The following is a 23,100-nucleotide window of genomic DNA, read 5'->3' on the forward strand; positions in this document are numbered from 1 at the left end:
ACCTGCACGGGGACCCTAGTCCTCCACACCCCTACCATCCATGTACCTATCCAAACTTCTCATAAACATTCAAGGGGAGGAGAAGATGGCGGCGCGACGCAGCTTGCAGTGGCCACTCTGGTGAATGATATCTGTGATTTGTCAAGTAGGGTGCCATGCACAACCCTGATTTGATGGAGACAGACGTGAGGGCACAGAGGAACATCCGGTGAAACTTCTGAAATGCCTGTTTCACTGCCGCTGCTACTGTGTGATCCAGAATCTCCGGAGGGGAAGGCCCCGAGTTTTCGGCTTTGCTTGTTGTTCAGTGGCCGGGGTGGGGTCAAAGCGCTCGGCAGAGGGTGGTGCTCGATGTCAGAGGGCTGGTCAGAGGCTCGAAGTTTTCGGATGGACTCAGAGTCGGCTGCGGTCGGGTGCTTCCAATGCATCAGCAAGTTTGCGGCGTTTGGAGGTTCATTGCAGGGGGAGTTTCTCCCTTCTACCGTCTGCGTGAGATGATGCGGCTATCAGGACTTGAGAATTTTTTTTACCATGTCCATGGTCTGCTCTTTATCAAATTAGGGTATTGCTCTGCACTGTTGTAACTGTATGTTATAATTATGTGGTTTTGTCAGTTTTAGTCTTGGTTTGTCCTGTGTTTCTGTGATATCATTCTGAAGGAACACTGTATCATTTTTCAATGCATGCATTTCTAAATGACAATAAACGAGGACTGAGTGTCCTCATAATCTAAAGTTGAGCTCACATGCACCCCTTGTTCTGGCAGCTCATTCCACACACTCATCACCCTCCATGTGAAGAGGTTTCCCCCATGTTCCCTGTAAACTTTTCACCTTTCACCCTTAACCCATCACCTCTGGTTGTAGTCCCACCCAATCTCAGTGGGACAAGCCTGCATGCATTTACCCTATCTCTACCCCTCATAATTTTGCATATAAGATGATGAGAGGAATTGATCGTGTGGATAGGCAGAGACTTTTCCCCAGGTTAAAATATCTAGCACAAAGAGGCATAGTCTTAAGGTGCTTGGAAGTAGGTACAAGGGGGATGTCAGGGGTAAGTTTTTCACACAGAGAGTGGAGGGTGCGTGGAATGCACTGCCAGTGAAGGTGGAGGCGGATACGATAGATTCTTTTAAGAGACTCTTAGATAGGTACACGGAGCTTAGAAAAATAGAGGACTGTGCAGTAGGGAAATTCTACGCAGTTTCCAGAGTAGGTTACATGGTCGGCATAACATTGTGGGCCGAAGGGCCTGTAATGTGCTGTAGATTTCAGTGTTCTCTCTCAAATCTCTTCTCAATCTTCCACGTTCCAAGAACTGATTCAATCTTTCCTTATAACTCAAGTTCTCCAGTCCCTCCAACATCCTTGTAAATTTTTTTGGTACTCTTTCAATCTTATTTAAATCTTTCCTCAGGCAGGGGACCAAAACTACACATAATACTCCAAATAAGGCCTCACCAATGTCATTTTCAACTTCAACATAACATTCCGCCTCTTAATACTTTCTACTTAACCTAAGTACTTATACTTTGATTTATGAAGGCCAATGTGCCAAAATGTTTCCTTATGACCCAATCAACCTGTGATACCACTTTCAATGAATGACAGGTCCGTATTGTGAGATACCTTTGTTCTACCCCACTCCTCAGTGGGCTACCGTTCACTGTAAAAGACCTACCCTGGTAGGTCCTACCAAAGTGTAACACCAGCCACTTCTCTGCATTACATTCCACTGTCATTTTTCAGCTGATGCAGATCCCTCTGCAAGCCATGATAGCCTTCCTCACTGTCCACTACAACCCCAATCGTGGTGCCATCTGCAAATTTGCTGATCCAGTTAACACATTACTATCCAGATCATTGATATGGATGACAAACAACAAAGAACCCAGCACCAGTCCCTGCGGCACACCACTAGTCACAGGCCTCCAGCCTGAGAGATAACCTGCTACTACCACTCTCTGGCTTCTACCACAAAGCCAATGTCTAATCCAATTTACTGCCTTATCTTGAATGCCGAATAACTGAACCTCTCTGACCACCCTCCCATGTGGGACTTGTCAAGGGCCTTGCGAAAGTCCACTTAGGCAACATCCACTGCCTTACCTTCAACCACTTTCCCAGTAACTTCCTTGAAAAACTCTATAAGATTGGTTAGACATGACCCACCGGGCTCAAAGCCATGCTGACTATCCGTAATCAGTCCTTGTCTTTACAAATACTTACATATCCAGTCCCTTAGAATATCTTCCAATAACTTTCCCACAACTGATGTCAGACTCACTGGCCTATAATTTCCTGGTGTACGTTTACAGCGAAACAACATGGGCTATCCTCCTATCCTCTGGTACCCCTGCTATCGCTAATTATCTTTTAAGTACCTCTGCTAGGGCACTGGCAATTTCTGCACTTGCCTCCTGTCAAGCCCAAGCGAACACTTTGTCAGTCTTTGTGAAGAGGCTTCAGTGTAGAGTCTGTAGTGGGGCTGTTAGGAACACTTCAAGCCACATTGTAGCTGCATTCACCACTACCAAGAAATTTTTGCTCATGAATGATCTGGCAAAAGCCACATGAATCCACTGCTCGGGCAATGCAGGCCATTCCCAAGGGTGGAGGTGCGCAGCTCTTGGCATCTTCTGGACATAGAATCATAGAATCATAGAGAGCTACAGCACAAAAACAGGCCCTTCAGCACATCCAGTCCATGATGAACCATTTAAGCTGCCTTCTCCCTTCAACCTGCACCCAGTCCACAGTCATCCATCTCTCCCATCCATGTACCAATCCAAACTGTCTTAAACGTTGAAATTGAAATGGCATCCACCACTTAATCATGTTGGCATCCTGTACGGTCCCTCATGATCCACATCCCAGAGTTTGGGGTGAGGTGTCTGTTGGGGTACTGAACGCTCGAACTATCATCTTCCAATCACTTACAGGTTCTGGAATGGTTCCACTGACTGGAAGGAATTTAATGCCACTGTTTCAGAAAGGAGACAGACAGACAGAGAGGACAGGGAACTACTGACCTGTCTGGTCGACACTGGAAGCTGACACAATGGGGGAATCTGTGATAATGAATGTGATATCAGGATATTTAGAAAATATTTCCATGACTGGACAAAGATGCTATGTTTTGTAACTTCAAAACATTAGATGAATTCTAAGAAACTCATGAGAGTCAGAAAATACGGCTATAACATCATATTTACTTTAAGTGAGGCACGCACGTATCACATGGTAGCGTAAATGACATATAATCTGTAATTAATTAAATGAACAAGAATGCTTAATCAAACTATATATATCTATACAAACAGAAGATTATTCAAATATGACTGAACTATTAAATACACAACACTCCTCCCTGCTTAGCTATGAACTTAGCTCAAAAGAGAAGGCATTTTATCTGTATTCACAATATATTATATATACAGTAATAGAACTGCTATGAGGGGTGATTGATATGTTCGTGGCCTAAGGTGGAAGGAGATGAGTTATACAGCTCTCGTTAAGTGCACATACAGTTCAACTCTTTGAGTGATTATGCAGAAAGTTTGAGGTTAATAACTCATCAGGGGTGATTGATAAATTCGTGGCCTAAGGTAGAAGGAGATGAGTTATCAACTTCAAACTTTCTGCATAATCACTCAGGAGTTGAACTGCATGTGCATATAACAAGATCTGTATAACTCATCTCCTTCTGCCTTAGGCCATGAACTTATCAATCACCTCTGCTGTGGGCGCTTTCTGTATGTCCAAGATCCGTATCCTCCACAGCCACTGGTCGAAGTGTGTAAATGTAGAAGGTGATGATGTTGAAAAATAAGTGTGCGAGGTTTTCTAAAATTGACTCCTTCTGCCTTCGGCCACAAAATTATCAATCACCCCTTGTATATACTTTATACTTCATTGTTGTCAAAGAATTGATTCTAGAACATACAATCATCACAGCTATACTTGATTCTGTGCTTCCCGCTCCCTGGATTACAAATACTAAATACTAAAAATAGGAAAAATTAGTAAATATTAAAAATTTAAATTATAAATCACTAAGAGAAAATAGAAAAATGGAAACAACACACATCAAAGTTGCTGGTGAATGCAGCAGGCCAGGCAGCATCTCTAGGAAGAGGTACAGTCGACGTTTCAGGCCGAGACCCTTCGTCAGGACTAACTGAAGGAAGAGTGAGTAAGGGATTTGAAAGTTGGAGGGGGAGGGGGAGATCCAAAATGATAGGAGAAGACAGGAGGGGGAGGGATGGAGCCAAGAGCTGGACAGGTGATGGGCAAAAGGGATACGAGAGGATCATGGGACAGGAGGTCCGGGAAGAAAGACAAGGGGGGGGGGGAACCCAGAGGATGGGCAAGGGATATATTCAGAGGGACAGAGGGAGAAAAAGGAGAGTGAGAGAAAGAATGTGTGTATAAAAATAAGTAACAGATGGGGTACGAGGGGGAGGTGGGGCATCAGCGGAAGTTAGAGAAGTCGATGTTCATGCCATCAGGTTGGAGGCTACCCAGACGGAATATAAGGTGTTGTTCCTCCAACCTGAGTGTGGCTTCATCTTTACAGTAGAGGAGGCCGTGGATAGACATGTCAGAATGGGAATGGGATGTGGAATTAAAATGTGTGGCCACTGGGAGATCCTGCTTTCTCTGGCGGACAGAGCGTAGATGTTCAGCAAAGCGGTCTCCCAGTCTACGTCGGGTCTCGCCAATATATAAAAGGCCACATCGGGAGCACCGGATGCAGTACACAGTACCTCTCTCCACCATGAGGAGGTACTTGGTGTCCCTATCCCAGGCCCTTCCACACCTTCGGGACACTTTCTTCGTCGTCTGTAATGGTCCTACCCGTTATTTCATCCTCCGTTGGATACACGCCTGCAATCGCCGTTTTTTTGACTTTGTCATGTTAGGCAAAGATCGCAAGATCCTACATCTACGGACTCCAGAGCCTGCTGGCCATGAAACTAGCAGGCATGAACTTCAGATTGCGGCCTCTGCCATTGATCTCGCCGGCTCCAACACCTCAGGGCATATTCAAAACCCGGACTCCAGCAACGACCATGGAGACATTCAAAGTGATTGTGCAACCACCAACTGCGACTCCAGCCTTGAACTCCAGGCCGGGTCTTTATGTGCTGCTGTTGTGACTCCCGTCTCCCCTTCCCCCACCACCACTCTGCAACCCCGTCTCCTTCAGATCCCATCGTCAGCTCCTGGGCCCTCAGAGGCTCCATCTTCCTCTCACCCCAACCATCCCCTCTCCACTGACACCCCCAGCCTCCCCCCTCTCCCCCTCGATCCCAGCTCTCATCCGTGCCGGGTCTTTACCATCCCCTCCGACCTTCAACTGTTGGAGGCAGAACGCTCTGTCCTCAGTAAGGGCCTCACCTTTGTCCCCCTTCGCCCACACCTCAGCGAGTTCCGTGTTCGCCATGATGGGGAACTTTTCTTCCACCGTCTCCGTCTCCGAGCCTACTTCTCGGCAAGGACTCTTCCACGCCCACCGATGACCCCTTCTCCCGTCTTCAACCCTCCTCTTCTTCATGGACACCCCGCTCTGGTCTTCTGCCTGCTCTGGATCTCTTTATCGCTAACTGCCGATGGGACATCAATCGTCTCGACTTCACCGCACCTTGTCCCCATTCCAACCTCACTCCTTCGGAACGCTCTGTTCTCCACTCCCTCCGCACTAATCCTAACCTTATTATTAAACTCGCCGATAAGGAGGGTGCTGTTATAGTCTGGTGTACTGACCTCTACCTTGCCGAGGCACAGTGACAACTCGCGGATACCTCCACTTATTTACCCCTCGATCGTGACCCCACTAAGGAGCACCAGGCCATTGTCTCCCACACCATCACCGACTTTATCCGCTCAGGGAATCTCCCATCCACTGCTACCAACCTTATAGTTCCCGCACCTCGCACTTCCCGTTTCTACCTCCTACCCAAGATGCACAAACCTGCCTGTCCTGGCCGACCTATTGTGTCAGCTTGCTCCTGCCCCACCGAACTCATTTCTGCATACCTTGACACTGTTTTATCCTCCCTTGTTCAATCCCTTCCGACCTATGTTCGTGACACTTCTCACGCTCTTAAACTTTTCGATGATTTTAAGTTCCCTGGCCCCCACCGCTTTATTTTCACCATGGATGTCCAGTCCTTATATACTTCCATCCCCCATCAGGAAGGTCTCAAAGCTCTATGCTTCTTTTTGGATTCCAGACCTAATCAGTTCCCCTCTACCACCACTCTGCTCCGTCTAGCGGAATTAGTTCTTGCTCTTAATAATTTCTCCTTTGGCTCCTCTCACTTCCTCCAAACTAAAGGTGTAGCTATGGGCACCCGTATGGGTCCTAGCTATGCCTGCCTTTTTGTTGGCTTTGTGGAACAATCTATGTTCCGTGCCTATTCTGGTATCTGTCCCCCACTTTTCCTTCGCTACATCGATGACTGCATTGGCGCTGCTTCCTGCACGCATGCAGAACTCGTTGACTTTATTAACTTTGCCTCCAACTTTCACCCTGCCCTCAAGTTTACCTGGTCCATTTCCGACACCTCCGTCCCCTTTCTAGATCTTTCTGTCTCTGTCTCTGGAGACAGCTTATCCACTGATGTCTACTATAAGCCTACTGACTCTCACAACTATCTCGACTATTCCTCTTCTCACCAATGCCATCCGCTTCTCGCAATTCCTCCGTCTCCACCGCATCTGCCCTCGGGATGAGGCTTTTCATTCTAGGACGAGGGAGATGTCTTCCTTTTTTAAAGAAAGGGGCTTCCTTTCCTCCACTATCAACTCTGCTCTTAAACGCATCTCCCCCACTTCACGTACATCTGCTCTCACTCCATCCTCCCGCCACCCCACTAGGAATAGGGTTCCCCTGGTCCTCACCTATCACCCCACCAGCCTCCGGGTCCAACATATTATTCTCCGTAACTTCCGCCACCTCCAACGGGATCCCACCACTAAGCACATCTTTCCCTCCCCCGCCCCCCTGCATTCCGCAGGGATCACTCCCTACGCAACTCCCTTGTCCATGCGTTTTCCCCCCCATCCCTCCCCACTGATCTCCCTCCTGGCACTTATCCGTGTAAGCGGAACAAGTGCTACACATGCCCTTACACTTCCTCCCTTACCACCATTCAGGGCCCCAGACAGTCCTTCCAGGTGAGGCGACACTTCACCTGAGTCGGCTGGGGTGATATACTGCGTCCGGTGCTCCCGATGTGGCCTTTTATATATTGGCGAGACCCGACGTAGACTGGGAGACCGCTTTGCTGAACATCTACGCTCTGTCCGCCAGAGAAAGCAGGATCTCCCAGTGGCCATACATTTTAATTCCACATCCCATTCCCATTCTGACATGTCTATCCATGGCCTCTTCTAATGTAAAGATGAAGCCACACTCAGGTTGGAGGAACAACACCTTATATTCCGTCTGGGTAGCCTCCAACCTGATGGCATGAACATCGACTTCTCTAACTTCCGCTGATGCCCCAACTCCCCCTCATACCCCATCCGTTACTTATTTTTATACACACATTCTTTCTCTCACTCTCTTTTTTCTCCCTCTGTCCCTCTGAATATACCCCTTGCCCATCCTCTGGGTTCCCCCCCCCCTCATCTTTCTTCCCAGACCTCCTGTCCCATGATCCTCTCGTATCCCCTTTTGCCTATCACCTGTCCAGCTCTTGGCTCCATCCCTCCCCCTCCTGTCTTCTCCTATCATTTTGGATCTCCCCCTCCCCCTCCAACTTTCAAATCCCTTACTCACTCTTCCTTCAGTTAGTCCTGACAAAGGGTCTCGGCCTGAAACGTCGACTGCACCTCTTCCTAGAGATGCTGCCTGGCCTGCTGCGTTCACCAGCAACTTTTATGTGTGTTGCTTGAATTTCCAGCATCTGCAGAATTCCTGTTGCTTGCGCAGAAAAATGGAAAGTAAGGTAGTGCAAACAAAAAACCGAGAGGCAGGTCCGGATATTTGGAGGGTACGGCCCATATCCGGGTCAGGATCCGTTCAGCAGTCTTATCACAGTTGGAAAGAAGCTGTTCCCAAATCTGGCCGTATGAGTCTTCAAGCTCCTGAACCTTCTCCCGGAGGGAAGAGGGACGAAAAGTGTGTTGGCTGGGTGGGTCGTGTCCTTGATTATCCTGGCAGCACTGCTCCAACAGCGTGCGGTGTAAAGTGAGTCCAAGGTCGGAAGATTGGTTTGTGTGATGTGCTGCGCCGTATTCACGATCTTCTGCAGCTTCTTCCGATCTTGGACAGGACAACTTCCATACCAGGTTGTGACGCACCCTAGAAGAATGCTTTCTACAGTGCATCTATAAAAATTACTGAGGGTTTTAGGCAACAGGCCAAATTTCTTTAGTTTCCTCAGGAAGTAAAGGCACTGGTGGGCCTTCTTGGCAGTGGACTCTGCTTGGTTGGACCAAGTCAGGTCATTTGTGATATTGACCATGAGGAACTTAAAAACTTTTGACCTGTTCCACTTGCCCACCACCAATGAAAATATGCAGACATTAGCAGAGTAAACTTTAAATTCTCTTATTCGGGTTTAAAGATTTACTTGCTGTGGAGGATTCCTTATTCTTGTGGGATAATGTTTTTCCTGACAGGGGGGTCACTCTGCTTAACAGGTGAGACTTGTGGCTGTGAAACAATCTCGGGTTCTTGGGCTCTGTCTGTGCTCATTGTAGGAGTGGACTCTGGGACTGCAGGGAGTGGTTCTGATAGCGGTAGCCAACTTTCTTCTCTAACTATTGACTCTGCTCTCCTCAATCGATCAATATGTCGTCTCCAGATGATATCGGACTCAATTTCCATTGTGTTAGGAGAGTGGTCCAGTTCTGTCCTTAGTCTTTCCGAGTATCCACTTTTGATCACCTTTGTAGTCCCGCGCCAGGACTGCTTGTCCAGGAGAGAAACACCGGAGCTTCCTGTTTCAGGAAACTTCAATTTGTCTTAGCTGTTTGTCCTGCATCCTCCTCCTGAGATGAGTTTGAGGTGATCCAAGTGTGAATGCTTGGGACGATCCAGGAACAGTATGGCTGGTAAGTTGCTGGCTGTGCAGTGTTGTACATTATGATATCCGAGCAGGAAATTAGCCAGCTTCAGGTTCAGGGTTAGTGTAGAGCGTTCTGTTGACATTGCTCACAGTGCATTCTTTATACCCTGCACAAACCTTTCTGTCATGCCATTTGTAGCCAGATGGTATGATGGAGATGCAACATGTCTTATTCCATTCATTTTTAACAATAACTGAAACTGTTCGACCACAAACTGTGTCCATTGCTGATGACTAAGTGTTCTGGAATACCAGTCATAGAGTCACAGTGTCATGGAGAAGTACAGCACAGAAACAGGCCATTCAGCCCATCTAGTCTATGCCAAAAACATTTAAACTTCTACCTGTACTGGGATCTGGTTCTCCACACCCCTACCATCCATGGACCTATCCAAACTTCTCATAAACATTCAAATTCTACTCACATGCAACTCATGCTGGCAGCTCATTCCACACACTCATGACCCTCCATGTGAAGAGGTTTCCCTTAACGTTCCCCTTAAACATTTCACCTTTTACCCTTAACCCATTGTCATGGTCTGGTCCGTGAAGTCCATATTCTGGTTCACGATCCGGTCCATTGAGCCTTGCTCCAGGTTTTCCTGTCTACCCTGTTTCTGTCCTTGTTGAGCTAATTGTGGCAGTTGATGCTCGTTGGGGCTGGCTGCATAAATACCTTCAGAGACCAGGGTGTGGCCACTGGATTGTTCTTGTCCTTACTCCTTGTATCCCTTGCTCTGCCTTCTGTTTCCTCGCCTGAAGCCCTACCCTGCCCTGCCCTGCCCTGCCCTGCCGGTAACTCTCGCCTCGCCTGAAGTTCTCGTCTCGCCTTGCATTGCCTGAAGCCTTGCCTTGTCTTGCTGGTAACTCTCGCCTCGTCTCACCTGCAGTCTTGTCCTGCAGCCACCCTATACCTAGCTCCCTTCCTGTCCCTTGCCTCCATCGGGTAAGCCAGGCCATCTCACCACTACCTGCGGGTGGCTCTGTTCCTTCCCGTCCCATGCCTCCGTCGGGTGGTGAACCGCGCCCTGCCCCGCCTCGTCTCCCGCCTCCAGCCCTGCCTCAAGCCTGAAGACCCCAGCCTCATCCTGCCCGCCTGCCAAGCCTCGTCCTTGCCTGGTTCTGGGGTCTGAGCCAGAGACAAGTCCCAGATACTGGGTCCTTGTCCAGTCTCTGGCACAGAGTCCAAGCCTGGGCTCCTAGCTCTCTTGTCCAGTCCTGTTCCAGGTTCCTGGTTTTGCTGTCCATGTCCTTGCCATCGCCCTGTATCCTAGTCCTGTCCCTAGTACTTCAGTGTCTGTGTCTTGCACTTGGGTCCGTTCCCAGCCACCCCATCCTATCACACCCATCACCTCTGGTTGTAGTCCCACCCAACCTCAGTCGGACAAGCCTGTTTGCATTTACCCTATCTCTACCCCTCATAATTTTGTATATAAGATGATGAGAGTCTTTGTTCGTGTGGACAGGCAGAGACTTTTCCCCAAGGTTGAAATGGCTAGCACAAGGAGGCACAGTTTTAAGGTGCTTGGAAGTAGGTACAAAGGGGATGTCAGAGTAAGTTTTTCCACGCAGAGTGTAATACACTGCCAGTGAAGGTGGTAGAGGTGGATACAACAGAGTTTTTTGAGAGATTCTTAGATTGGTACATGGAGCTTAGAGAAATATAGGGCAATGCGGTCAGGAAATTCAAGTCAGTTTCTAGAGTAGGTTGCATGGTGGGTGTAACATTGTGTGCCGAAGGGCCTGTAGTGTGCTGTAGATTTCTGTGTTCTATGTTCTAGGTTTTTTCTCAAATCTCTTCTCAATCGTCTATGTTCTAAGAACCTATTCAATCTTTCCTTATAACTCCGGTACTACAGATCCATCAACATCCTTGTAAATTTTCTCTGCACTCTTTCATACTTACTAAATTCTTTCCTACATGTAGGTGACCAAAACTGTAAATAATACTCCAAATTTGGCCTCACCACTGTCTTATACAATTTCAACGTAACATCCCATATCCTGCACTCAATACTTTGATTTATGAAGGTCAATGTGCCAAAAGCTGTGATGCTGCTTTCAATGAATTATGGGGCTTTGTTCCACCACACTCCTCAGTGGGCTACAATAGTCCTTTAAGAGGTTCTTAGATAGGTACATAGAGCTTAAAAAATAGACATGACCTACCATGCAGAAAGCCATACCAACTATCCGTAATCAGTCCTTGTCTATCCAAGTACTTACATAACCAGTCCCTCAGAATACCTTCCAATAACTTTCCCACATCTGATGTCAGACTCACTGGCCTATAATTTCCTGGTATATGTTCAGTGCCTTTCTTAAACAGTGGAACAACATTAGCTATCCTCCTGTCCTCTGGTACCTCTCCTGTCACTAACCATGTTTCAAATATCTCTGCTAGGGCACCGGCAATTTCTGCACTTGCCTCCTGTCGAGCCCAAGCAAACACTTTGTCAGTCTTTGTGAAGAGGCTTCTCAATAGACCAACAGTGTAGAGTCTGCAGTGGAGGCTATCAGGAACACTTCAAGTCACATTGTAGCTGCATTCACCACAACCAAGGAATTTGTGCCCATGAATGATCTGGCAAAAGCCACATGAATCCACTGTTAGGGCAATGCAGGCCATTCCCAAGGATGCTGGTGTGCAGCTCTTGGCATCTTCTGGATATGTTGGCATCCTGTACAGTCCATGGTTACTTGCTCAATCTGCTGATGTATCCTAGACCACCAGACAAAGATTCAAGCCAATGCTTTCATTTTCACCACACCTAGATGACTGGCATGTATCTCCTCCAACACTTTAGCTCTCAGCTTTGATAGTACAACAGCTCTCAATCCTCAATGGTAACCTCTGCTCTACAGTACCCGGCCAGAGAGTGTCAGAGAGCAGGATAGATCGAGACTGAAGGTCCTCTACTCTGTCCTGTCACTCACTCCTGGGACAGGGTAACCACCCTCCTCTCTGAATCCCAACTTCTTCCTCTGATACTCACCAGATGTGTGCCGCTTACAGGTCTCCCTCAACTGGATCTGCGCTGTGTCCACACTGACGGGATTCTTGGCTTCACACCTGTACACAACGTCCATGCTCTCTGGTGTGTGATGAATCTCCAATGTCTCTCCATGTCCCCAGAGGTTATGGGGGCTGTCGTTCACCACAGCTTCTTTGTCCCTCCACCATCTGAAGCTGGTGTTGTCACCTGAGGTCACCGAGCAGGTCAGGGTGAAGTTACAGACTCCAGTATTATTCTGAACTTTGATGTTTGTTCCTGACACCGGCTCTGCGATGGAGAGATGAAAGATGAGTGAAGGAGATCTTCGTGGACCCCTTGAGGATCAAAGTAAACTCTAAACTGATCCCCGCTCATTTCCACCCACCAGTTTAACCTTCTCTTCACCCTTCAGTTCCTGCTGGAGAAAATTCCCACGTGTGCCCTGCTCATATACTGCTTTTGACACTTTACGACTGACTCAAACAAGAAGTTAAATATAAATAATCTCGAAGTTAACCTTAAATGAATTCTGACTGCCAAACCCCTTTGCACCTCCAATATCTGAATTCTCTCCCCAAGTAGAACCTGTACTCTGGTAAAATTACTAAATCATTGTGTAATGCTGAAAAAGAGTGAATTCACAGTTTTAACTGCCCTCCACCTGCAGAATCTGCAGATGCTGGAAATCTGAGCAACACACACAAAATGCTGGAGGAACTCAGCAGGCCAGGCAGCACCTGTGGAAAAGTGTAAACAGTCAGTGTTTCGGGATGAGACAACCATTGTTGGTAGAATCTCAGATGGTGACGAGAGGACGTACAGGAGCGAGATATGCCAACTAGTGGAGTGGTGCCACAGCAACAACCTGGCACTCAGTGTCAGTAAGACGAAAGGGCTGATTGTGGACTTCAAGAAGGGTAAGATGAAGGACCACATACCAATCCTCATAGAGGGATCAGAAGTGGAGAGAGTGAGCAGCTTCAAGTTCCTGTGTGTCAAGATCTCTGAGGATCTAACCTGGTCCCAACATATCGATGTAGTTACATTTGTATAAAGAAGGCAAATCAGCAGCCATACTTTATTAGGAGTTTGAAGAGATTTGGCATGTCAACAAATACACTCAAAATCTTCTATAATTGTACCATGGAGAGCATTCTGACAGGCTGCATCACTGTCTGGTATGGAGGGGCTACTGCACAGGACCGAAAGAAGCTGCAGAAGATTCTAAATCTAGTCAGCTCCATCTTGGGTAATCGCCTACAAAGTACCCAGGACATCTTCAGGGAGCGGTGGCTCAGAAAGGCAGCGTCCATTATTAAGGACCTCCAGCACCCAGGGCATGCCCTTTTCTCACTGTTACCATAAGGAAGGAGGTACAGAAGCCTGAAGGCGCACACTCAGCGATTCAGGAACAGCTTCTTCCCCTCTGCCATCTGATTCCTAAATGGATGTTGAATTTTTGGGTACTACCTCACTTGTTTTTAATATACATTATTTCTGTCATTGCACATTTTTGAATCTATTCCATATACGTAATAGATTTACTTGTTTAATTATTATTATTTTTTCTCTCTGCTAGATTATGTATTGCATTGAACTGCTGCTGATAAGTTAACAAGTCACATGCTGGTGATAATAAACCTGATTCTGATTCTGATCAGGACTGGAAAAAAGATGAGAAGTTGGAGCAGGGAGGTGGGCGAGGAGAGAAAGAAGTACAAGGATGCTGTTCGGCTCCAGGTTCTTGATTTAAGACTGTTTCTTAAGAACATACAGAGTGAATTGTCCCGCTGTATCAGGGATTTTTAATGCACATGTCACCTTTAAAACTTCATGCAATGCATATCAATTTAACGACACCAATGGAAAAGAGTACAGTCGATGTTTCAGGCCAAGACCCTTCTGTAGGACTGGAGAAAAGAAATGAGGAATACATTCAAAAGGTGGGGAGGGAGAGAGAAACACAAGTTGATAGGTGAAACCAGGAGGGGGAGGAGTGAATAGCTGGGAAGGTGACTGGTGAAAGAGATACAGGGCTGGAGAAGGGGGAGTCTGATAGGTGGGGATAGAAGGCCATGGAAGAATGAAAATGGGGGAGGAGCACCAGAGGGAGGCGATGGACAGGCAAGGAGGCAAGGTGAGAGAAGGAAAAGCGAATGGGGACCAGTGAAGGAGAGGGCAACTTCCATTACCGGAAGTTCGAGAAATCAGAAATCCCTTTCTCTCAATTTCTCCATCTCCTCCATCTCTATCACGTCTGCTCTCAGAATGAGGCTTTTCCAAGTCAAGTCGCTTTTTATTGTCATTTCGACCATAAACTGCTGGTACAGTACACAGTAAAAACGAAACAACGTTCCTCCAGGACCATGGTGCTACATGAAACAACACAGAACTACACCAGACTGAGTGAGACAGCACAAGGCTACACTTGACTACCTAAGACAACACAAAATCTAAACTAGACTACAGACCTACAAAGGACTACATAAAATGCACAAAACAGTGCAGGGCAGTACAATAAATAATAAATGAGATGATAGGCACAGTAGAGGACAAATTACAATATAATAATAAATGATGTCGATGTCAGTCTAGACTCTGGGTAATAAGGAGTCTGATGGCTTGGGGGAAGAAACTGTTGCACAGTCTGGTCATGAGAGCCCGAATGCTTCGGTACCTTTTGCCAGATGGCAGGAGGGAGAAGAGGTTGTGTGAGGGGTGCGTGGGGTCCTTCACAATGCTGTTGGCTTTACGGGTGCAGCATGTGGTGTAAATGTCTGTAATGGCGGGAAGAGAGACCCCGGTGATCTTCTCAGCTGACCTCACTATCCGCTGCAGGGTCTTGCGATTCGAGACGGTGCAATTCCCAAATGAGGCAGTGATGTAGCTGCTCAGGATGCTCTCAGTACATCCTCTGTAGAATGTGGTGAGGATGGGGGGTGGGAGATGGAATTTTCTCAGCCTTCGCAGGAAGTAGAGACGCTGCTGGGCTTTCTTGGCTATGGAGCTGGTGTTCAGGGACCAGGTGAGATTCTCCGCCAGGTGAACACCAAGAAATTTGGTGCTCTTAACGATCTCAATGGAGGAGCCGTCAATATTCAGCGGAGGGTGGTTGCTCCGTGCTCTCTTGAAGTCAACAACCATCTCTTTTGTCTTGTTCACATTCAGAGACAGGTTCTAGAATGAAGGAGACGTCCTCCTTTTTCAAAGAAAGGGGCTTCCCTTGTTCCACCATCAACGCTGCCCTCAACCACATCTCTTCCATTTCATGCACGTCTGCTCTTAAACCATCTTCCTGCCACCCTGTCAGGGATAGGGTTCCTCTTGTCCTTACCTACCACCCGACAAGCCTCCGTGTCCAGCATATAATTCTCCAGATCTTCCGCCAACTCCAATGAGATCCCACCACCAAGCCTCCCCCCCACTTTCTGCTTTCTGCGGGGATCACTCCCTACACGACTTCCTTGTCCATTCGTCCTTCCCCACTGATCTCCCTCCTGGCACTTATCCTTGCAAACAGAACAAGTGCTACATCTGCCCCTACACCTCCTCCCTCACTACCATTCAGGGCTCCAAACAGTCCTTCCAGGTGAAGCGACACTTCACCTGTGAGATCGTTGGGGTCATATAGTCATAGTCATACTTTATTGATCCCGGGGTAAATTGGTTTTCATTACAGTTGCACCATAAATAATAAATAGTAATAGAATCATAAATAGTTAAATAGTGATATGTAAATTGTGAAATAAGTCCAGGACCAGCCTATCGGCACAGGGTGTCTGACCCTCCAAGGGAGGAGTTGTGAAGTTTGATGGCCACAGGCAGGAATGACTTCCTATGGCGCTCTGTGCTGCATCTCGGTGGAATGAGTCTCTGGCTGAATGTACTCCTGTGCCCAACCAGTACATTATGTAGTGGATAGGAGACATTGTCCAATGACATATATTGTGTCCAGTGCTCCTGGTGTGGCCTCCTGTATATCAGCAAGTCCCGATGTAGATTGGGAGACTGCTTCGTCAAGCACCTATGCTCCATCCACCAGAAAAAGCAACTTCTCCCAGTGGCCATCCATTTTAATTCCACCTCCCATTCCGCTCCAATATGTCTATCCATGGCCTCCTCTACTGTATTAATGAGGCCACACTCAGGTTGGAGGAACGACACCTTATATTCCGTCTGGATAGCCTCCAATCTGATGGCATGAAATTCGATTTCCCAAATTTCCAGTAATGACCCCTCCCGTTTTCCCACTCTCACCCTATCTCCTTCCCTGCACATCTCCTCCCCCTGGTGCTCCTCCCCACTTTTCTTTTTCCATGGCCATCATTCTCTTCTGTCAGACTTCCCCCCCCTTCTCCAGCCCTGTATCTCATCCACCGATCAGCTTCCCAGCTCTTCACTTCACCTCACCCCCCCGTCCCCTCGTCCCGATTTCACGTAGCACCTTGTGTTCCTCTGTCCCCTCCCCCCACCTTTTAACTCCACTCTTCAGCTTTTACTTTCCAGTCCTGCTGAAGTGTTTCGGCCCAAAACGTCAACTGTATTTATTCCATTGATGTTGCCTGGCCAGCATTTTGTGTGTGTTGCTTGGATTTCCAGCATCTGCAGATTTTCTCTCGTTTGTTTTATGGAATCTTGGTTAACCCTTTCCATGCCAGACACAGTGATTCAAATAGACGGGTTCACAGTATGTTGTCAAGATAGGTCGGTCAAGTCTCTCAAAAGCAGAGGTTATCTTGTTAAAGTCACTAAATAATTATTACCAACAAATCACCTGTAGTACCAGAGGAAATAACTCTCTGGATCACAGTTACACTAAGTTCAAAAGTGCCTGCTGTGTTATTCCACACTCACACTTCGGGAAGTCTGATCACCTACTCCCCGAGTACAGGCAGAGCCTGAAGACTGCAGCACCAGTAGTGAGGACCAAGTGGGTTTGGACAAGCGGAGCACAGGAGCACCTGCTGGACTGCTTTGAATTGGCGGACTGGACTGTATTCAGGGATTTATCTTTGAATCTGGATGAGTATGCTGCAGTTGTTACCGACTTCATGAAAACCTGTGTGGATGAGTGTGTGCCTACGAAAACTTGCTGTACATTCCCAAACCAACAGCCGTGGATGAACCAGGGGGTTTGTCGTCTGCTGAGGGCTGATGCTATTTGATGCTATTTAAGTCTATTTAAGTTTGGTTACTCATGTCTGTACAAGAAAGCCAGGTATGATTTGCTGAGGGCTATTTCAAGAGGGAAGAGACAATTCTGAGTGAGGTTGAAGGTGACATCGGATGTACATCAACTCTGGCCGGATTGTAGGACATTATTTTCTACAAAGTGAAACCCAATAACATGAACAGCAGCGATACTTCACTACCAGACATGCTCAACACCTTTTATGCCCGCTTTGAAAGGGAGAATAAAATTACAGCTCTGAGGATCCCTGCTGCACCCAGTGACCCTGTGATCTCTGACCCGAAGACCGATGTCAGGCTGTCTTTCAGGAGGGGGAGCGCTCGCAAGGCAGCAGGTCCCGATGGAGTACCTGGTGAGGCCCTGAAAACCTGTGCCACACAACTGGCAGGAGTATTGAAAGACATTTTCAATCTCTCACTGCTACAGTCAGAAGTTCCCACCTGCTTCAAAAGGGCAACAATTATACCAGTGCCCAAGAGTAGCGTGAGCTGCCTCAACAGCTGTCGTCCACAGTGCTCACATCTACAGTGATGAAATGCTTTGAGAGGTTGCTCATGGTCAGACTCAACGCCTGTCACAGGAAGGACCTGGACCCATTGCAATTTGCCTATTGCCACAATAGGTCTACGGCAGATACGATCTCACTGCCTTGAATCTCCTGGACAATGCAAATACCTATGTCAGGATGTTGTTTATTGACTATAGCTAAGCGTCTAACGCCATCACTTCCACAGTACTGATAGAAAAGCTACAGAACCTGGGCCTCTGTAACTCCCTCTGCAACCGGATCCATGACTTCCTAACCGGAAAACCACAATCTGAGCCGATTGGAAACAACATCTCCACCTCGCTGACAATTAACACTGGCGCTCCACAGGGATGTGTGCTTTGTCCACTTCTGTACTCCCTCCACTCCCTTGACTGTGTGACGAGGTATAGCTCAAAAAGCATCTACAAATTTGCTGTTGATACAACCATTGTTGGCAGAGTTTCAGATGGTGGTGACGAGAGGGCGTACAGGAGTGAGATATACCTGTCAGCTGAGTGGTGTTGCAGTCGCAACCTGGCACTCAATGTCAGAAAGACCAAAGAGCTGATTGTGGACTTCAGGAAGGGTAAGACGAGGGAACACAGACCAATCCTCACAGAGGGATCAGAAGTGGAGAGAGTGAGCAGTTTCAAGTTCCTGGATGTCAATATCACTGAGATCCTAATCTGCTCCCAACATATTGATACAAATATAAAGAAGGCAAGACAGCAGCTATACTTCATTAGGAGTTTGAAAAGATTTGGTTTGTCAACTAAAACTCTCAAAAACCTACAAATGCCGCATAGAGAGCATCCTGGCTGGCTGCATCACTGTCTGGTATGGGGGGTGGCGGGGGTGCGGTGGTGGGGCTACTGCACAAGATCAAGATAATTGCAGAAACTTGTAAAATTAGTCAGCTCCAGCATCGGTACCAGCCTCTGTAAATCCAAGTCATTTTCAAGCAGCGGTTCCCTAGGAAGGCGGCGTCCATCGTTAAGGATCCCCACCGCCCAGGACAGGCCCTCTTCACACTGTTACCGTCAGGTAGGAGGTACAGGAGCCTGAAGGTACACACTCAGCGATTCAGGAACAGCCTCCTCCCCTCTGCCATCCAATTCCTAAATAGATATTGAACCCGTGAACACTATCTACTGTCACTATATTTTTTTATTTATTTTGCATTACTTATTTTAACTTAACTACTTAATAGACGTGTATATATTTAATGTAACTCAGTTTTTTTCTCTATATTTATTTATCATGTGTTACCATGTACCGCTGCCGTAAAGTTAACAAATTTCAAGACATATGCCAGTGATGTTAAATCTGATTCCAGTTATGACTGTATCGAGGTGGCAGGGCCTCGGCCCGAGAGTGAAGGACGACCCGAGGTTTGACCAATTTAAGTGCCGGGCTGAATTGGAAAGGTTGGGTACAGGCCAACTCGAGGCAGTGAGGCCCGGACCCAAGGGTGTATCCAAACAGCAGTATCTTGTCCAAGAGTGAGGAATGAGCTGATGTTTGGACGATTTACGTGCCGGCCAGATTGTAAAGGTCAGGGTGTTGGGGTCAAAGGTAAGGTACAGGCCAGTGGTCACCACGCTGCACAGTGAGATTTACTCATCTCTGTGCTGAACTGGGGCTGCGGCCTACAACTAACAGGCTCCTGGATCAGCTTCAGTGATGCCTGGCTTCGTGGCTGTGGACTCACTTTCAGGATCTTCCGTTCTGAATATTATTTGCTTACTTTCATTGTTTCCACAATTTTTTTTTACTGCACATTGGGTGCTTGACGGTCTTTTCTTAATGGATTCTATTGGGTTTCTTTGTTTTGTGGCTGCCTGTAAGGAGACGAATCACAGAGATATATATATAAAATAAAAATACTTTGATAATAAATGTATTTTGAACTTTAACCTACTAACTGGCAGATCTTGGGTTGTGGTACATTTGTTTAGATTGGAAACAGGCAACAAGAGGGAGTAAAGAAAACATTTTAACATCATGATGAATTACTGGAAGAGTGAGTCAGCAGTGATTTGTTAAGGTTGTTATGGCCAGGGTTGGTAGTGGGGATAATCTCCCACCACCTATGAAATGCTCCCAGTGGTGTGTGTCTCAAATTCCTCTGACAACCAAGTCCAGCTCCTGACCTTCACGTGTGGGTCAGCTACTAAGCTCAGTGGAACAGTTTCTACCGACAGGTAAAGGGGTAAAGGTGGGTTAATTCAGCGGGTTAAATCAGTGGCTTCGGGCAGATGGAGAAAGAAAACTCTGATCTCAAACTTCCACGGATTTGCGACTATACCCAATCATGGGGAAGGCTTCAGGGAAAAATCTGGAGCTGGAGTGCCTAAGGCTGTTGACTTTAATGTCTGGTAACTCCAGCGACACTGCCGGTGCCAAACTGCATTGGATCTGCCGTTCCTTTGGGTTCATCAGATGCGTGGAGGGGGATCTTGCTGCACGGGCAACAGCTTGCTCTCCATATCGTACTGTCCAGGCTTGTGTATCCAGACAGTTAGGAGGCAGTATCCACGCTCAACCCTGGCCAATGGAGGCCTCTGAGTCAGGGACCATATTGCTGTGTGTGTGTGCTGTGTCACTCACTGGGACACTATATTCAGTGTAATGTTACATGCCTCATGGATATCTCGTGATTGTCTTATGAGGATGATGTAATGGTCTTGCGGAGGTCACATGATGTAATTTTCCCGCCGATGTGAGGTCACGTGATGACCTGTTCTCACCAGGTATGTAAGTGTGGATCCCTGGTGACGCAGTTAGTTTTCCAGTTAGAACATTAGCCAGATACTCCGCTCCACTGCGTATTTGCTTTATGACGCAGTTCCGATTTAAAACGGAGTTTTGGGTTCTATTGTAAGGTACAACAGTGTTGGGCCGGCAGTTTAATCAATTGCTGCCAGGTTTGTTGATGTATCTCTGCAGTAGTATTGGAGAGTGAAGACAGGACCTGAAGGAGTCGTTCGACGGTTGAAAGGATCGACCATTATTGAATTTGTTCAAGAAAGAGTGATCTGCATGAGATAGCCTCTGCTAAAAGTGGCAGAAAAGGCTGTGCAGGATCTAGTATCCAGAAGGAAAGGTCAGTGCCTTTAAACCGTTTTATTTCCGTTGTCGTGAATCCTGCGGATAAGGCAGGATCCGGATGGGACTGGCGTGATGTCGTGTCTTCGCGGAATTATTTGCTTCAGGGAAGTCTCTCCTAATTGACTGTATAAATCTCTTGGACTTTCGAACTTACCATTCTAAGAACTGTGTTTGAATTTACTGCTTTAAGAACTGTTCTCGCATTTATCACTTTAAGAACTAGTACTGAGTGGCGGTTTGTTAAATGGCCGCATGGTAGTTTACTTCCGATTAAGATTTTCGTTTGTTTATTTTTTTATATTGAGCAGAATTTAATAAATGTTTGATTGTTTTTATAAAACCTGACTCAACTCAATTCTATATTCATTGTTGCCGGTCACGTGATAGTAATGAACACACAGGGTCTCACCCAGCACAGCACAGCATGAAGGCTGAGGAATAAACACTTTGCTGAGCTCAGACCTCAGTCTGGGGAATTAACAAGCAGTGCCTTCTGAAAATGGGATCCCTGAACATGACAGACCAGCACTTTGACCTGGGGATACAGTGTGTAACTGTGACCCACAGATACAGACTGTTCAGGCCATTCACACCAGGTCCATTAGCTCCCTCCGTCTCAGATACATGAGATTCCCTAACATTGGTTCAATCCCTTCCGGCTCCTGCCTCAGTCTCTGTGGATATGACGGGTGTGTCCTCCAAACTCACACTGACTCAGCCTCACTACACTGGGACTGTGTGAATAGTCAGAGGCTTTTCCCCAGGGCTGAAATGGTTCCCACAGAGGACACGGGTTTAAGGTACTGGGGAGTAGGTACAGAGGAGATGTCAGGGGTAAGTTTTTTACGCAGAGAGTGGTGAGTGCGTGGAATCGGCTGCCGGCAACAGTGGTGCAGGCAGATACGATAGGGTCTTTTAAGAGATTTTTGGATAGGTACACGGAGCTTAGCAAAATAGGGTAAGGTCCTATGGGTAAGCCTAGTAATTTCTAAGGCAGGGACATGTTTGGCATAACTTTGTGGGCCAAAGAGCCTCTATTGTGCTGTAGGTTTTCTATGTTTCTATGAGCCCAGCTCTGGACACGGGCAGTCAGTGGGGCTCAGTAAACAGGGGAACACACAGGATCTGCCCTCAGCCAGTAATTAGGAGTGTTTCAGGAACCGGTGAAACCCGAGCCCCTCCGCAGTGTCTTACTCACCGTACACCTCCAGTCGCACTGTTGTTATACTTTCAGCTCCTGAAACTGCTGTAAACATTATCTCGTAATCACCAGAGTCCTCTCTCCATAGATCATGGATTTCCAGACTGAAGTTCCCAGGATGAAAGGTTATCCGTTGCTTGTACTCCTCAGGACCGAAGTAGCTAACGTTACCCTTTGAGTACTTCACTATCATGTTTCTGGGTGATACCCGTCTCCACACAACATCAGCAACGTCCGGTCCGTCTGGGATCCCAGAAGGTAAGGAAACCGAGTGTCCCCGAGTTCCGTTCACGGTGGTCGGGGAAGCCCCAGTCCCAGCTGAGGAGACAAGAGGAGACAGTCAGCAGATCAGCTCAGTGACTGGTGGAGGAATCAGAGCTGTGAGAATAACAGATATAGCAACAGGCCGTACGGCCCATCATCTGTCTCCCAGCCCTGTGAGAGAGCCGACCCACAGATCCTACATCACACAGGGGGGGTGGCGCAGTCAGATTTCCCTACGAAGTTCAAGAGGTTGCAGCTCCTTGTGAGTATCTGAAGGGCTGTTCTCCAGCCCCACTGTCCCCGGTGGGGAGGGGAGGAGGTGAGTACAATAAAACAATACTAACACCAACCCCCCCCAACGCAATGGGGTCTAGAAAGAAAGGTCAGAACAACCCAGACCGGATCCAGCTGTTCCCCGTGTGAAGGGGAGTTGCACCTATCATCAGCTGGAGACGGTGGTGCTTAGTGGGGCAGGAGGACTCCCGGGGAACCCTCACCATCTGTGCTGGTGTGGGAGAGAGGAAAGGACCGACTCTCCCAGACAGGAGGGGAACCAAGTTGGGGTCCTCACAGCATGGGAATGTGTGGGGACGAGAGACACAAGTGACTGCAGATGCTGGAATATGGAGCAATTTTTCAGCAGTTCTTTTGATTTTTGTCATTTTTCTGCCTGAGTTTCAAACCATCAAGCACCAGTCTGCCCATCATCCCTTCCTCAGC

At 47.4% G+C, this 23,100-nt stretch overlaps 1 protein-coding gene across 3 annotated transcripts in view; it reads right to left on the reverse strand.

Annotated features, from left to right (window-relative positions):
- Window positions 1-23,100, reverse strand: part of LOC140209583 (SLAM family member 8-like) — a 54,406-nt gene that overhangs the window by 15,113 nt on the left and 16,193 nt on the right. For 2 of the 3 annotated variants that reach the window (XM_072277854.1, XM_072277853.1), the window contains 3 exons: window positions 22,114-22,434; window positions 12,085-12,372; window positions 3,035-3,073 (listed from right to left, as the gene is read on the reverse strand). In XM_072277854.1, coding sequence (XP_072133955.1) covers window positions 3,035-3,073; window positions 12,085-12,372; window positions 22,114-22,434 — 648 coding nt within the window. The remainder of the gene's footprint in view (window positions 1-3,034; window positions 3,074-12,084; window positions 12,373-22,113; window positions 22,435-23,100) is intronic. The other variant, XM_072277855.1, reaches the window with a different exon arrangement.

This window comes from Mobula birostris, chromosome 14, assembly GCF_030028105.1.
Source record: "Mobula birostris isolate sMobBir1 chromosome 14, sMobBir1.hap1, whole genome shotgun sequence".
Lineage (NCBI taxonomy): Eukaryota > Metazoa > Chordata > Chondrichthyes > Myliobatiformes > Myliobatidae > Mobula > Mobula birostris.